General features: G+C 42.5%; 2 protein-coding genes across 2 annotated transcripts in view; one reads left to right on the plus strand and one right to left on the minus strand.

Annotated features, from left to right (window-relative positions):
- LOC109484166 (chloride channel protein 2-like) overlaps positions 1-8,115 on the minus strand; it is a 38,406-nt gene extending 30,291 nt beyond the window's left edge. Inside the window, exons 1-2 of the mRNA XM_019787394.1 lie at positions 8,047-8,115; positions 2,336-2,483 (exon numbers count right to left, since the gene is read on the minus strand). Of these exons, the coding sequence (XP_019642953.1) occupies positions 2,336-2,483; positions 8,047-8,097 (199 nt within the window). The 5' untranslated portion in view covers positions 8,098-8,115. The remainder of the gene's footprint in view (positions 1-2,335; positions 2,484-8,046) is intronic.
- A 2,382-nt stretch (positions 8,116-10,497) lies between these two features.
- Positions 10,498-13,628, plus strand: LOC109484144 (protein misato homolog 1-like). Its single transcript, XM_019787368.1, has 4 exons — positions 10,498-10,711; positions 11,201-11,372; positions 11,621-12,787; positions 13,143-13,628. The coding sequence occupies exons 1-4, from the start codon at positions 10,515-10,517 to the stop codon at positions 13,368-13,370; spliced, it is 1,764 nt and encodes a 587-aa protein (XP_019642927.1). The 5' UTR covers positions 10,498-10,514; the 3' UTR covers positions 13,371-13,628.
- The last annotated feature ends 543 nt before the right edge of the window (positions 13,629-14,171 follow it).

The raw sequence follows: 14,171 nt of genomic DNA on the forward strand, positions 1-14,171 counted from the left end.
ATGATGCGGAGAAACTTATTTTATTTGACCAAGTTTGTTTAAGAAATGTGTTTGATTAGCTTAAGACATGGGGCTAGCTGCAGCAGTATTTGTCAACTGCCAAATGTCTGAATGGGTCAGGTCTCTTCAATACAATGTTTCAAATAGCTAGGAGCAGGCTGTAGTCAGGAATATAATTTATTATCCATGGGTTTTAACTCCAAAGTGCACAAAATTTGATGAAGAGTAGAGATCTGAACAGTATCTGTCCTTGGTGCTGAATCACTGTCTTTATTAGAAGAACTTTATTGCACGACATTCGTACATGAATACAATGTATGGAAACAACTACTGAACATAGCATAGTATTAGATGAGTAACACATTTACCAAAAACAAAACTTCCACACATAGAGACAACAACCAACTGACATGATAGCTGTCCTTGGTACTGAATTCTTTCAAAAATTCAGGTAATTAGCATCATTGCACTACGAAATGATGATGTTTTTGGAATAAACTTTTACAAGAGTTTGTTCGAACTTTGACAGAGTTTTCAGTTCCATTAAAACATTGATTAGCTTGCCTGCATGTTCCAGGACAAAATCTAAAAGCCATTTAGAAACTTCATTTCCTCTGCAGCCTGACATTTCAGAAAAACAAAAGGTGAACAAAATTAGATGGTGTAAAAATAGACCCAATTAGCAGTATCGTATTTCCAGAACATTAGATTCTCAACTAACTGATACCAGGGCCATAGGGTTAATGTTGTCATGTGATTGGTGCCCCAGGTCACATTTAATCGTATCAATCTTACTGAGCACCCTGCACTGATGGGTTGTGTCATTCAGGTACAGTATGTCAATGCAGCTACTGTCTTATGTTTCTTCTGATTGATTCTTCTAAACTGAAGTGAAGTGTTAAAAGGAACAGAAAAAGAAGTGCCTGTCAAATCATCTGTCAAATAATTTGACTAAGGGATAGATGATGATGATGCAAAAATTCTCAATAATGTATCAATCAATCAAAGCTCTCACCAATCGAATTGGGTGCTTCTCGGCTTTTAAAAAACTTTAAAAGCTGAACTGAAAAATAAAGTGTGGTTGACACAGTTTCAGAAAGTGAATATTGAACTTTTCCTCTGTTTTTGTCATGTCTGCTTTTCTCGTCCAAGAAACAAAGAAAGAAACTGAGATGGCCTTAATCACAGTACCATGGCTACATTGTTTCAGCATTATGTCATTCCACCTTCTGTTTTATGTTTGCGATAACCAAGATGTCACTGACAGCATAATATTGCAGTTATATCAATATTTCATACTGACTAGTATGTTGGGCGTCAATATACATAAATTTTTGAACAACTTTACAAAAATATAGCGATCGAAACCTAGGCCATAATAATCTATCAATTTAAATCTGTGTTAAAACTTCAAAGCAGCAATCCCTGAATCAAAGGCTGTTATAAATGATACTGACATAAGGGGGCTATGTTTGTAGCATGGAAAGGGCTGATTCATTATTATATATTGGTTTCTTATGTAGAGGACATCATTTACTGACATTGATTAGAACCAGGCTGGGTTAGAAATACTTAATTTCTCTTTCATGTGATTGATACTGAGCCTGTGTTCTTTCAGCCTGCCAAATTAGAGGTGGCTGTCATTTTCATTTTCCTGCGACCTAGAATTGTCAAAAAAACTTCTTTGCATACATATCACAAGAGGGTTACTAAATTACAATAATGATAATTTCGAGCCCTGGGTCTTTTCATGGTGAGGCAGTAGACACTCAATTCTACTTACCCACTTACTCCGTTAAGCTCACTTGGATTCTTTCTACGACTAGTTGTCTCCGTAACTCTCTTTTGTTCATCACTAAATTTTAAGATTCATAATAGCATGTATCTCTCCACATCTATGAAAATCCAGCAGTGACATCCGATTATGAGGATAAGTTCTTACTAAACCTGCTTCATCTGTCAATGTTGGCAGGTGCAGATATTGATCTTTTTATTCTCATGAGTAGGAACCCATGACACGGCAGCCATCATTCTTTAAAATCTATTAAAATCACTGTATCGGTAAAGACAGTTCTGTTAAAAGCATGTTTCTGGTCGTAAAATTTTTTTATCATTTCAATGTTCAACTAAGAATTATATACTTACATATAGTGTATTCTGTGAAGAAATTTCATACATATACAAATCTATGAGGATGAACTGTAACCTTATCTTCTCATTTAAAATGTGTACCTTAACTATATGTACATTTTTCATATTTTATTGAGACAATTTCAATACTAAATTGGTTGATGAAATTGTGTAATTAACACATGCGAAATATATTAGAACTCACATTTGCATCTCTGCCACCGCGACTCTTCCTTGTATTTCATGAAGGCCGCCCTGCGCTCCTTTTCTCGCCTCCTCTCTCGCTGGGCCCGCAGTTTCTCCGCTTCCACCCGTGCATAGTCACCAAGCTCTTTGGTGTATTTGCCATACATCTGTAGAGAGGGAAGTACATGTGCTGTATCAATACACCAGGAAAATAAAAAGGCAATCATTCATAGAACTTATATTTGATGTAACCATAAGGTTTCGACACATGAAAATGAAGTAACAAACAAAAGGGCAGAAAAGGAAAATGAAATACATTTTGAAGTGACCATAAGGTATGAAAAAATCTTTTTGATGTAAAACAAACTTCACGTAACCGTTGGCTAGGTTTGAAAAGCCAGACCAAAAACTCCTTGTGACTGTGAGGTATTGCCTATTGGGATGGAGTTTTACTACGTATATATTTTCAACATTGTATCTCCCTATAGAACTATGAAATTCTTTACTTCTGCATAGTGAATGTCTGTTGAAGCTATCCTCCATAGATCTTCAGACATAGCTTTGTTGGTCTTTGCTGTTTAGCGTTAGATTTACATGTACATTGTAAGTTTGCACTTATATACATGTAGGTCACATCTAATTCTAAGTGACTGTCTAGACAAAAATTACGTAACCATGTTTTGAATTTAATTTGAATGGGGCTTAACCATTTACTTAATCATCCTAAAAAGGTAGCACCATCAGTTTGCAATTGCTGACATAAAGATCTTACTACATGTGTATCTGATAAGTTAAGTCTAAGATTCTGAAACTGTAGGTTACCAGTCTAATATCAAATTAGTAATACCATATATAATAGTCTCTGTTTTATTGGATTTTTAAACAGTTGGTTACATTTTGCCAAGCTGTATCACTGTGCCTAGCTGCCTACAGCTAACGTTACAAAGTTTTCCAATTTCACAGACACTGTTCTGGTCTCAGGCATCATTGATTTTTGTCCGTTCTATAAATCACCTTTCCTTATTACAGAAACCTGTGACCCTCTAACCCTTCAGGCCTGGGTAGAGACAATAGATAGATTGCGGGAAGACACTGAAGGCAGAAGGGAAAGATTAATCTTAACTTCAAGCTCATAGTACTTCTTAAAATGAAAACCTTTTGGGCTGAAAGGCAATTCTACTGTATTGAAATGTCTTCCAATACCAGTTTTGAATATTTGATGAGGCCCTTAGAATATACGTGTATAGTTCCACACACAGTACAGTTTTTTTACTGTATAGACAATCCTGTTATTATGCGCTAAGGCACTATTGTTTACTATATCATAAATATCTGTTGTTTTCTTTGTAACATAAAATGTCGTTCAATTCAAATGCATACAGAGTACGTGGGGATTTGCTCTTTTCTAAAATACAGATATCAAATTTCAGAGTCCCCATTCACATTGTAAGTAAATTTACAAGTTGACAAAACAGCTTTTGATACATGAGCAACTTGTTCTGCAAAACATTGATCATTGAACTAAGTAACTTCAGAATACTTGATTAAATTCAATGTGACGTTTGGCCTGAAGGTTACATTCATCGTTGACTGAGCAAGAGAAAATTATGTCAACCATGTCACAGTTATTTGTTTCCATACAATAGTTTTCCTACATCTACATCCTGAATCTGATTACTAGTATTCAGTGAGTGTAGAGTGTTTTAGACCAAGTTTGGTTGAGACATACATGTAGACCCATAGACCATATGCTATGCCTTGTTTATGCGTGATATGTTTCTGTGTCAGTTATCTATTTCAGAAACATACTCCACATTCAGGGGCAACAACTCAGGTTAACAGGAGGTCAAGTCAGCTCAGAATAGTATACGTACAAGATAAGAATTGTGCTGGTCTTAGGGTCAGATACTACTTATATAACTGTTACTAAATATATATCAAAGTGTTATTCTGGCACAGATTTTGAACTGAATTTCCAGGTCATTTTATCTGAAGTGGACTGTACTACTGGGCTTACTGTGAAAGGAATGTTCCCTTCAGAATCTATAAATACAGTTTATGATTCATATGAAGCATCGCTCGGATGTTGAGAAGACTTACATATGTAGTATGCCATGCACATGTATATGGCTTATACTTATACTGTTATAGCAGAAATAGTCACAACAGCAATACCATGATTGTAGAAAGTATGTACTGTAATTCTTGATTTGATAACGGTCACTTAATAATAGCATTTTTTAAGATCCTGTGAAGGTGTGAATTTAGAAGTACATGTACAAATGTACATGTAACTTATAAAGAAAACATTGCACCAGGAGGTTAATAGTCACAAACATTTTGGACTTGTTTAAAGCAAGGACATTGTATCCTGATCCATATATAATATCCTTGTTTAAAGTTGTTACAAGTTGTATATATTATACAAGGTTATAACAAACAAAAAGACCCACATCATAATATACTGTCTATATAGTAGATACAATCTGTATTTTGTTTGTTTGCATTTTTGTTTATTCATGACATATTCAAATCAGCCTGCTGGTGACTTTTCATTATATTTTCTTTATACATGTAATTATAGCATTGTAATGTCGTCTGGTGTAGTATCCTAACAGTACCGGTAACACCCCTGCTTTAGAGAGTTTTGGCCCGGCCAGTTTGTTGGCAAGGCCTTTCCTCTGGCAGTCGATATATCGGACTGTCATGATTAGCTTTCCTAATTACTGCCATCCTTTGTAGACATAATTGAGACCCATGAGCGTGTACTGGGTGGTAGGCTGGGTAGGCTTGCACACTCTATACCCTGGATGCCAAACTCATTTTGGTCTGCTAGCAATTTCCTTTGGTAGCCAAGAGCCCTTTGCCCGCGGGTCTAAATTACCGCGGGGAGACTAGCCCAGGGGGAGTTTGGTTGGCCCTTTTAGGGCCAGACAAACCCCTCGAGCTCAACTCCCCCGTTACAGCGTAGCGGTAATTTAGATAGGCGGGCGAAGGGCTCTTGGCTGCCGAAGGAAAACGGCTAACGGCCCGATACTAGTTTGGCATCCAGGGTAGCACACTCTTAGCACTGTAGAGATACAGGGTGCCATGGCAGTCTGTTCATAAGGCTAGGCATATGCCAAACCTGATCATGAAAATGTCCCAAGAGAGAATACGTCTGTATGTACAGTGATAAATTAAAGGCTACATCCTAGGTTGATTGTCTGTCCTTTTTGGAACTCTGGCGTCCAGCCCAAGAACGTAACTATGGCCCTGACATTTATTTCAGTGTGAGTTACAAATTATATACAAGGATGAAAAATGCAGGCATCCTTTTGGTCTCTTTTGGCCACATAAAAAAATTGTGTGCAAATGTCACGAAGTGACAGTTATACATTAACTTAAGCACTTGTACTTTACCTTATACATTGTAGTAGCTATAGTTAGAACCCTTCCTTCGGGCGGGGGTTCGCTGCCTGTTCGAACACACCTTGCGCACGTGATCACCACGTGCGCACGCGGTGTTGAGCAGGTGTTCGAACAGGTAGCAACGACACCTGTTCGAAGGAAGGGGTTCTAGAAAGGTAACGTTGGGGGAGATCAGACTTGAAAAGATTAAAGAAACGACAGGACGACATCTCTGAGTCTCCGTGTCTTCTCTACGCCACCGTGACATTTGGTAGTACGGCTGGGGTAGTCCAGGATATAGACCTGACTACACTCCACGTCCAGCGATGAAGAAGAGGAAGATGATGACTTCCGCCTGAAGCGCCAACCCGAGGTCATCATCCAACCGTCCGCTTCAAGTTCCACGGCCGCAGACATGGCTGAGGTCGACGACCCCCGTCTCCGACGTCTGCTCAAAGCACGCACCGCGGAAGACGAGAGCAGCGATGAAGAGTTGGACAGGGTTGCCCGACACCAGAGAGTTCTGGACCCAGAGGTTCAGGAGGAGGCAGAGGGAGACGATGAACCGGAGCGGCTGGCACGGGAAGAGGAGAGCAGCGGAGAGGAGGATTTAGACGAGGAGGAGATCGAGCGCCGCCGTATGCTGATGAGGCTGCGGGCGCGGGAAAGGGCACAGGCCGAAGAGGAGGTGATGGAACTTGTAGAAGAGGCAAAAGAAGAGGAAGAAGAAGAATCTGAGGAAGAGTCGTCAGAATATGAGGAGTATTCGGACAGTGAAGATGAGACTGGACTCAGACTCAAGCCTGTGGGGGAGGAGCTGAAGCTTCCCTTGGGTCAGGCGTATTAAATTAACGTAAATAAGTTATACAAAATAAGTTATTGTTCAACTAAATTGAAGTTCCTTAATATATAATTAATGAAGTTCTGGAGTTTGAAAGTTGCCGTTATGCAGAGAGAGAGACAGAGAGACAGAGAAATTATAGAAGACATGTGCGGTTGTCAATGGTTGTACGTGTTGCCCTAACCCACCACCCCCCAGAGGTGTGTCCCGCTGGAGCAGGCTCCTTCAGATGTTCCTGTTCCGTGCGGTCCTGCGGGAGTGCGCGAGCCAACCACCGAGAGGGTGGGGGAGGACGGACATGGCAACCGGGCCGGGAGAAGCAGAGCCGGGAGAAGCAGAGCCGGGAGAAGCAGAGACTTTATTTGAAGAGAAGCACGAGACTTTATTTGAAGAGAAGCAGAGACTTTATTTGAAGAGAAATTGCATGGCATAGAAATGTATATACATAATCGATAACCAGATAACGGGGACGTTATGTAAAAAAAAAGCCGGGGGAGATGTCACGAAGTGACAGTTATACATTAACTTAAGCACTTGTACTTTACCTTATACATTGTAGTAGCTATAGTTAGAACCCTTCCTTCGGGCGGGGGTTCGCTGCCTGTTCGAACACACCTTGCGCACGTGATCACCACGTGCGCACGCGGTGTTGAGCAGGTGTTCGAACAGGTAGCAACGACACCTGTTCGAAGGAAGGGGTTCTAGAAAGGTAACGTTGGGGGAGATCAGACTTGAAAAGATTAAAGAAACGACAGGACGACATCTCTGAGTCTCCGTGTCTTCTCTACGCCACCGTGACACAAAGATATCTATTCTACATAGTTTTTATCATACCTGAAGAATATGTATAGTAAAAAACAAATGGAAACATAGCGTTTGACATTGTGATCTTGACATCTGTTGAGAAAATTATGATGTTGGTGAAACACTTGGTTCTTGAATCTTGCGTTGGTGAAAGTTTTACCACATTTTTGTCTCGATTTTGTGCTACTGCCAAAGAACAAGTCTTTTCTAAGAACATCCTTGTTCAGGGACACTTGAGTTGGCATGTAAACAATTACTATCATCCCGTACAGCTTGCTAGTAAAATCCGGTTCCGCCTCAACTATAAAAGTGAATGAAAATAATTTGTGAACCAAAACGTCGTTTTCCATCTCTTACTCGAAAGTACAGTTTTATCGCCACATAATGCTGAGACCAATAAGAACATATTCTTTCCCACGATAAATTCTTCCCTTCCCGCGTCTCTGTACTGTAAAAGCCTATATGAAAACCGGAGTAAGCTTTACGAGTAGAGTACGCCTCCCTCACAGTCACACACTTCGATCGATAACCAGTGTTCCTAAAATGCCGCGTATTTTTGACTGCCTGATTTTGAGGCGTCTGCGTTGCTCCAAAGAGCGTCCTTTTCGGCTGAAACTTTCCCTGTTGGTTAAAGATATTGTAAAGGTGGTCGTGCTCCGTACTTGAGTCTTAAGAAGGCTTTAAAAGTGACTTACCAAAGTTTGCTCGTAGTCGAGCTGCGACTTCGGTGCCGCCGCCTCCGCCATTTTGTCCTTTTTTGAGCAGAAGACCAGGTCAGGGGTCACGTCACGTCGTCTGCAAACAAAATATCAGAACGGAATTTTTCTTATAATCCAACACAATTTGTACAAACTATTTAATAAGGATAAATGGATTTTACAAAATGGTATAATATCATTTATGTTTTCCTAAAAATTTAAGTGCCAACATTCGGGTTGCCCGTGCTATTTTACGACAACATGGATGCCGCCTACATGGAATTTTGGCGGCAATTTTTGGAGATAAACCCTTGTTTTAGCCTAACGTAGAAGGTGAGTGCCGTGAATTACTATTGTACGCGAAGTATTAGATTGAAATGTACCTCATAGCTTAGTATAATAAGCTCTTATCCATGTATACTGTGAGATAGTGAGATTTTATATCTTTGCTAAGGTGCCCCCCTCCCCACTGCTCTCTCCACACTCCTAGTCCAAAGAGCCCCAGGAAATGAAAATTTAACAACTTTACCACCAAACGACTTGTTACACCTAACCTTTGCATATCTAACTTTAAACTTTGTCAAAAGCAATCTAATGAAGATGCCTTAACAGTGCAAGTTCCACTCTATATAGCTCTACAATAATTTATATAGCCTGTGGCTATTGACAGGATAGTCCTGTCAATAGCAGAAAATATTGCACTGCTGACAGGATCGTCCTGTCAATAGCAGAAAATATTGCACTGCTGACAGGATCGTCCTGTCAATAGCAGAAAATACTGCACTGCTGACAGGATCGTCCTGTCAATAGCAGAAAATATTGCACTGCTGACAGGATCGATAAAATTTTGGTATTTTTATTTCATACTGGAAATTTTGGGGTGGGCGCTGGTTCGTGTAGGTCTTATGTAGGTGTTATTATGTATGCTATTAGGCCATTTTTTACGATCCTGCGCTGCGGCCCCTGCAGATCGTCGTGCATACATTGATCCCCCGCTCGGTAGCGCGCGCCTGGCCTCCCGTAAGCAATGCGGCGGCAGTGCGTGCCTGTCGCCCCGACTAGCCTCTACCAGGCACCGCGGATCGCTGGAAAAATAGTAGAAATTGGCCGAAATAAAGGGAATAAAGACCAAGGTCGCCAATTGGAGCTTCTCTGGCCGGCTAACTCCCTTGGTATATATTCCCTTTATTTCGGCCAATTTCTATTATTTTTCCAGCGATCCACGGTGCCTGGTAGAGGCTAGTCGGGGCGACAGTAAGCGCTAGCCATTACAGCCGGCGCCGCGGGAATGACACAGCGGTCCACCGGCGGGTACCCGTCGGGCTAGCCTGGGTGCCACCCCGCGCGCGAGTGTCTATCTCCTAAGTAAAAGTCACGGGAAGCCATACTCCCGGCAGACCTACTTGGCACACTGGGTCTAAATTCTAAATAAGTCTCCTCGCGCATGAGGCGTTTATATAGAGGGCTTCGCGTGGACGAAGGGGTTTGGGTGGATAATGGTAGCGGATGGACAAATACGGTTTCTCCCGAAATCTATCGCCAAATAAACGCCGGACTCTGGGGCACCCAGGGTTAACCGCCAGGCGTGCTAACAGCAACACAACAACCCGCCCCCCAGTAACACTAACCAGCGTGCCAGGCCCTGCAGCGTTCCTTTGCCGGTACTGTGGGGCCCAGTGGGGCCGGTAAAATTCGGTGGCCAGCTGGATACGCGCGCCAGGGGGCTGTTGTTGTTAGCGGGCCGGCTAGCTGAACCGGCCACACCAGCGGTACTTTCCTGGATTTGTTCCATTTGATTTCGAAGTTGTTGAAAGAATAAATAATGGATAGAGATCAACTTCTTTTTGTCTTTTTTATTGTCTTCATCTTATGTAACCGCCTTCGTATTTCAGACAGCTTATGCATGAAATTCGCTTGTATTTATATTTTGAACATGTCTAGTTTTGACATATATCTGCTGGAGTACTCTGTATTGATAACTCAGTTAACGTGATGATAGCCGCCATCGTGAAACGCCTAATCTGCAGTACTACTGAGTAGCATATGCCTTCTGACTGGTTAAACAAATGAAAACAAAGAAGAAATCATGTCAATAGAGCCCAAAATGGAAGATTTAAAAAATCCTGTCAATAGTGCCAAAAATGGCACTGCTGACAGGACGATCCTGTCAACAGTGTCAAAAATGGCACTGCTGACAGGACGATCCTGTCAGCAATGCAGTATTTCCTGTTATTGACAGGATCGTCCTGTCAGCAGTGCAATATTTTCTGCTATTGACAGGATCGTCCTGTCAGCAGTGCAGTATTTTCTGCTATTGACAGGACGATCCTGTCAGCAGTGCAGTATTTCCTGCTGTTGACAGGACGATCCTGTCAATAGCCTCAGGCATTTATATAATTTCTTGGAAAAAACTTCCACCCTTTCTTGCCAACAGGTAACCCCTGCCCCCCTCCCCCCTCCCCAACATGGCCAGTTCTACCCGAGAGGTCGTGACCTTGCAGTTTGGTCACTACGCCAACTTCGTGGGAACCCACTGGTGGAACGTGCAGGAGTCTTCCTTCTGCTACGACACATCCTCCGGATCCAGTCCGTCCGAAATCAACCACGATGTTCTTTTCCGAGAGGGCTTGACGCTTACAGGAGAGCAAACTTACACCCCAAGGTATTGTCTTAGGGGCTTCACACTTGCCATGTTGGATTACACAGTATACTTGTTACACATGCCAATGTTAAATGTTAACCAGACAGTGAGTGAGTGTGAGTGTTCACTCACTCAGTAGTTTGCATGGTTCAGTGGTTAGCCATCCTGCCTCTGGACCAAGAGGTTAGGAGTTTGAATCCCAGCTGTTGTCGCTCACCCGACATGCCTGCCACTACTGTAAATGGTTGCAGTCCTTAGGATGGGATATTAAGCTGTGGTCCACTGTTCCTTGTACTTGTCGAAAAAAGAGCTTTGTTTTTTTCGCATAACTCGCAGACCTTTAGGTGTAACACACCAGTTGAGTTTTGTACAGTAAGTACAAGCTGCATAAGACTTGACTGTAACTGTAAGGTTTGAACAAGGACACAACAATGGGCCTATCAGGGATTCAAACCCAGAACCCCCAGATTCTGAGTCAACAGCCCTAACCATAAGATCACCTTGCCACAGGTTGCTCCTGTATGATCTGAAGGGCAGTCTGAACACGCTGAAGGAGGATGGTACGCTGTATGACGTGATGGAGAAGGACAATGAGGTCCACTGGATGGGTGATGTCACGCTCCACACCTCCGAAACATCCGGCAAAAATCAGTTCCTGAAAGACTTGGAAAGGATCGACAAGGTGATGAACAGTCTTAACCATAGAGTGTGCATAGTACATGTACAAAAATCAGGAAGAAAGGTGGATTTATTATGTTCTCAAATGTGTTGTTTTTTAATGTTTATTTTGAGGAAATCGGCAATGACTAACAATTCAGATCAATATATCAATATATTGGGAGAATCATGCTTGGGTAACCTACACCACAATCACAGACTAAGACCATACATTATGACTGTACATTATCATGTTGTTATGATTCTATCCAGGGAGAGTTACCTACAGAAGAAGATGCCTCCTCTGCGGGGACTGAAGACTCACACGATGAAATCCAAGAGGCGACGCCTCACTCCTCCACCAACCCGCTGGAAGTGTTCCGCAGCAAACTCTACAACCTGGACGGCAGCGTCTCGGTCTGGTCAGACTTCCTCCGGATCCACCTGCACCCCAGAACCGTGTCCATCCTCTCCGAGTACGCTCACGACCTAGAGCAGGACATGTTTGATGTGTTCGACTACGGACAGCAGCTTTTGGGGACTCCGAGGGTCTCGTCAGACTTAGAGGACCGGCTACACTTCTTTGTGGAGGACTGTGATAGTTTACAGGGGTTCCAGGTGCTTGTAGACCCTTATAACGGTTTCGGTGGGCTGGCAGCTGAGGTTTTAGAACAGATGTCAGAAGACTACGACAATAAGGGGATCTTAACATTCGGTTGTTACCCATCAGTGTATGTCAGAAGAAGCCCTATAGTTGACTACCACAGGCTCATCTGTACTGTGTTGTCTGTGACTAAGTTATCTACGAGTAGCTCATTGTATGCACCGTTATCGGTTGCTGCAGGGTTAGGGCGCGACCCTGGACCCACGGCATCCTTCCCGTACATGACCTATAACCCCACGCTGCACTACCACACAGCAGGCATCCTGGCCGCCACACTAGACACGTGCACGCTGCCGTATCGTACGCGGAGTGATGCAGTCCTCATGACTGACCTAACCGGTACCCTAAACTACTCGGGCCGTAAGATGGCAGCACTCTCGGCAAGGCTTCCCTTCCCTATAACCTTGGACGGCTCACTCGCTGCCAGCCTCAGCCAGTTTGTGGCAGCACCAGACTTGGTGAGCCTGTGTCCTGGTGTGAAGGAACCTGGGAGAACATTCATGCAGTCAGTCGTGTTAAGAGGAGTGCCGTCTAACAGGATACGTATACCTGACCCAGCTGCACATGCTGATAGCATCTTCAGAGACTGCAGATCTGTTAACGATTGCTTGAAACGTTATCTCCAGCGTGTGTACCCAGGAACGCTGAATGCAGGGACAGTTGTGAATGAACCGATGACGGTCACCACTCCATTTCCACATCTGTTCCAGCCAGAGATCGCTCACGACGGGTTGGTTGGGTTCAAGCCGAGGTCACCGATGCAGGGAGTAGAGAAGGTTAGCACTTTTATTTACTCATAAGAAGCTCAAATTGGCCTGCAGGCTGCTTTACATTTAGGTCATAAAGGAAGAGGTTAGGGTCAGACAAAATATATAACAAAGACACAGCTTCCATTTTTTAAAGTTCTAATAAATCTATACACATATTTTTACACATACATGGTACAAAGAGCTTGTATATTCACAAGGAAATTGTTACTCAAGCAACTGATGAAAAGTAGTGGATGCTATTTGAAATGTCTGTGTGTCTCTGTGTCTCATAACCTGGATATGTAACAATTACCTTCATTTACAAAGCTGGCACATGGTTTGTGCCTGCATGTTTTGTTCATGTCTGATTCCTGTTCCTCAGGTCCCAGCGATGACATCCCTGTCCTCCCCATCAGGATTACAGGGCTGTCTGACTGCGCTCCACGGAGAGGTGGAGAAGCTGGACATCAGGAGGTTCCACAGGTTCCTGGACGCTGGGCTGGAGGAGGATGAGTTTAAGGAGGCCGTGGAGAGTCTGCGTAGGCTGGCACGGACGTACCAGACTGGTGATAATGAGATGGCAGAGGACAGTGATGATGATAGTGACTGAACTAATCATTCTGAATTGTACTAGCCTCTACCAGGCTGCAGAGATGGCTGGTTAAGAGTAGAAATTGGCCAAATGGAGGAAAGTCTGCCCAGGCTTGTAGACATACCAGGCCAGTGATGGCAGTGGATAGTGAAGATGATTCCTGCTCACTCACTGTCTAAATCATAATAGCATCCATCAGGTCTCAGAAGCAGCTGGAGAGAGTAGAAATTGACCAAATAGAAAGATAACCTGCCAGGGAGTTGATCTGCTAGTGGAGTACAGTTTGCCTCTCTCAGCAGACTCCTGTTATCTGCCTGTTTAATAGGACAATTCTTGTTCAAAACTCAGCCGACTTAAAAAATCATGAAACCAAAATTTGTCACATTTGTCTTCCTGTATTTGCACTTGTGTTATTTGTATTTATTGCCCACAATGATTGCTCTATATTGTCTTGATTATTACCAGAACTGGAACCATGTTTGCACGATCTGGATTCTAGTCCTATTTATGCACTGTAAATGTGTGATTTTGATGTGGCTGTACGTGCAGGTTGAGTAAGAAAACAGGTACATGTACAACATACTACAGTCTTGATGTGTTTTTGTCTGAATGCTGCAATTAAAAAGCATAACGTTACAAAACAAATTCTGTGCATTACTTTTTCATGCCTACTCAATTGCCTTTTCTATATACTAAGATAATTTTTTTACCCCAAGTGTTAGGTATTATTCACTTATCCAACCAAGAAGTACATACCGACCAAGGTCATCTTTTTATTTCTATTTTATTAAAAAAAACTTTCAAACAGGTTACCATAGA

Source organism: Branchiostoma belcheri, unplaced genomic scaffold (genome assembly GCF_001625305.1).
Source record: "Branchiostoma belcheri isolate BF01 breed outbred unplaced genomic scaffold, Haploidv18h27 scaffold69, whole genome shotgun sequence".
Classification (NCBI taxonomy): Eukaryota; Metazoa; Chordata; class Leptocardii; order Amphioxiformes; family Branchiostomatidae; genus Branchiostoma; species Branchiostoma belcheri.

Coding starts and splice junctions, on each gene's coding strand:
- LOC109484144 (XM_019787368.1), top strand. CDS start 10,515: ATGGCCAGTTCTACCCGAGAGGTCGTGACCTTGCAGTTTGGTCACTAC. Junction 10,712..11,200: donor GAGCAAACTTACACCCCAAG/GTATTGTCTTAG, acceptor ACCTTGCCACAG/GTTGCTCCTGTATGATCTGA. Junction 12,788..13,142: donor CGATGCAGGGAGTAGAGAAG/GTTAGCACTTTT, acceptor CCTGTTCCTCAG/GTCCCAGCGATGACATCCCT.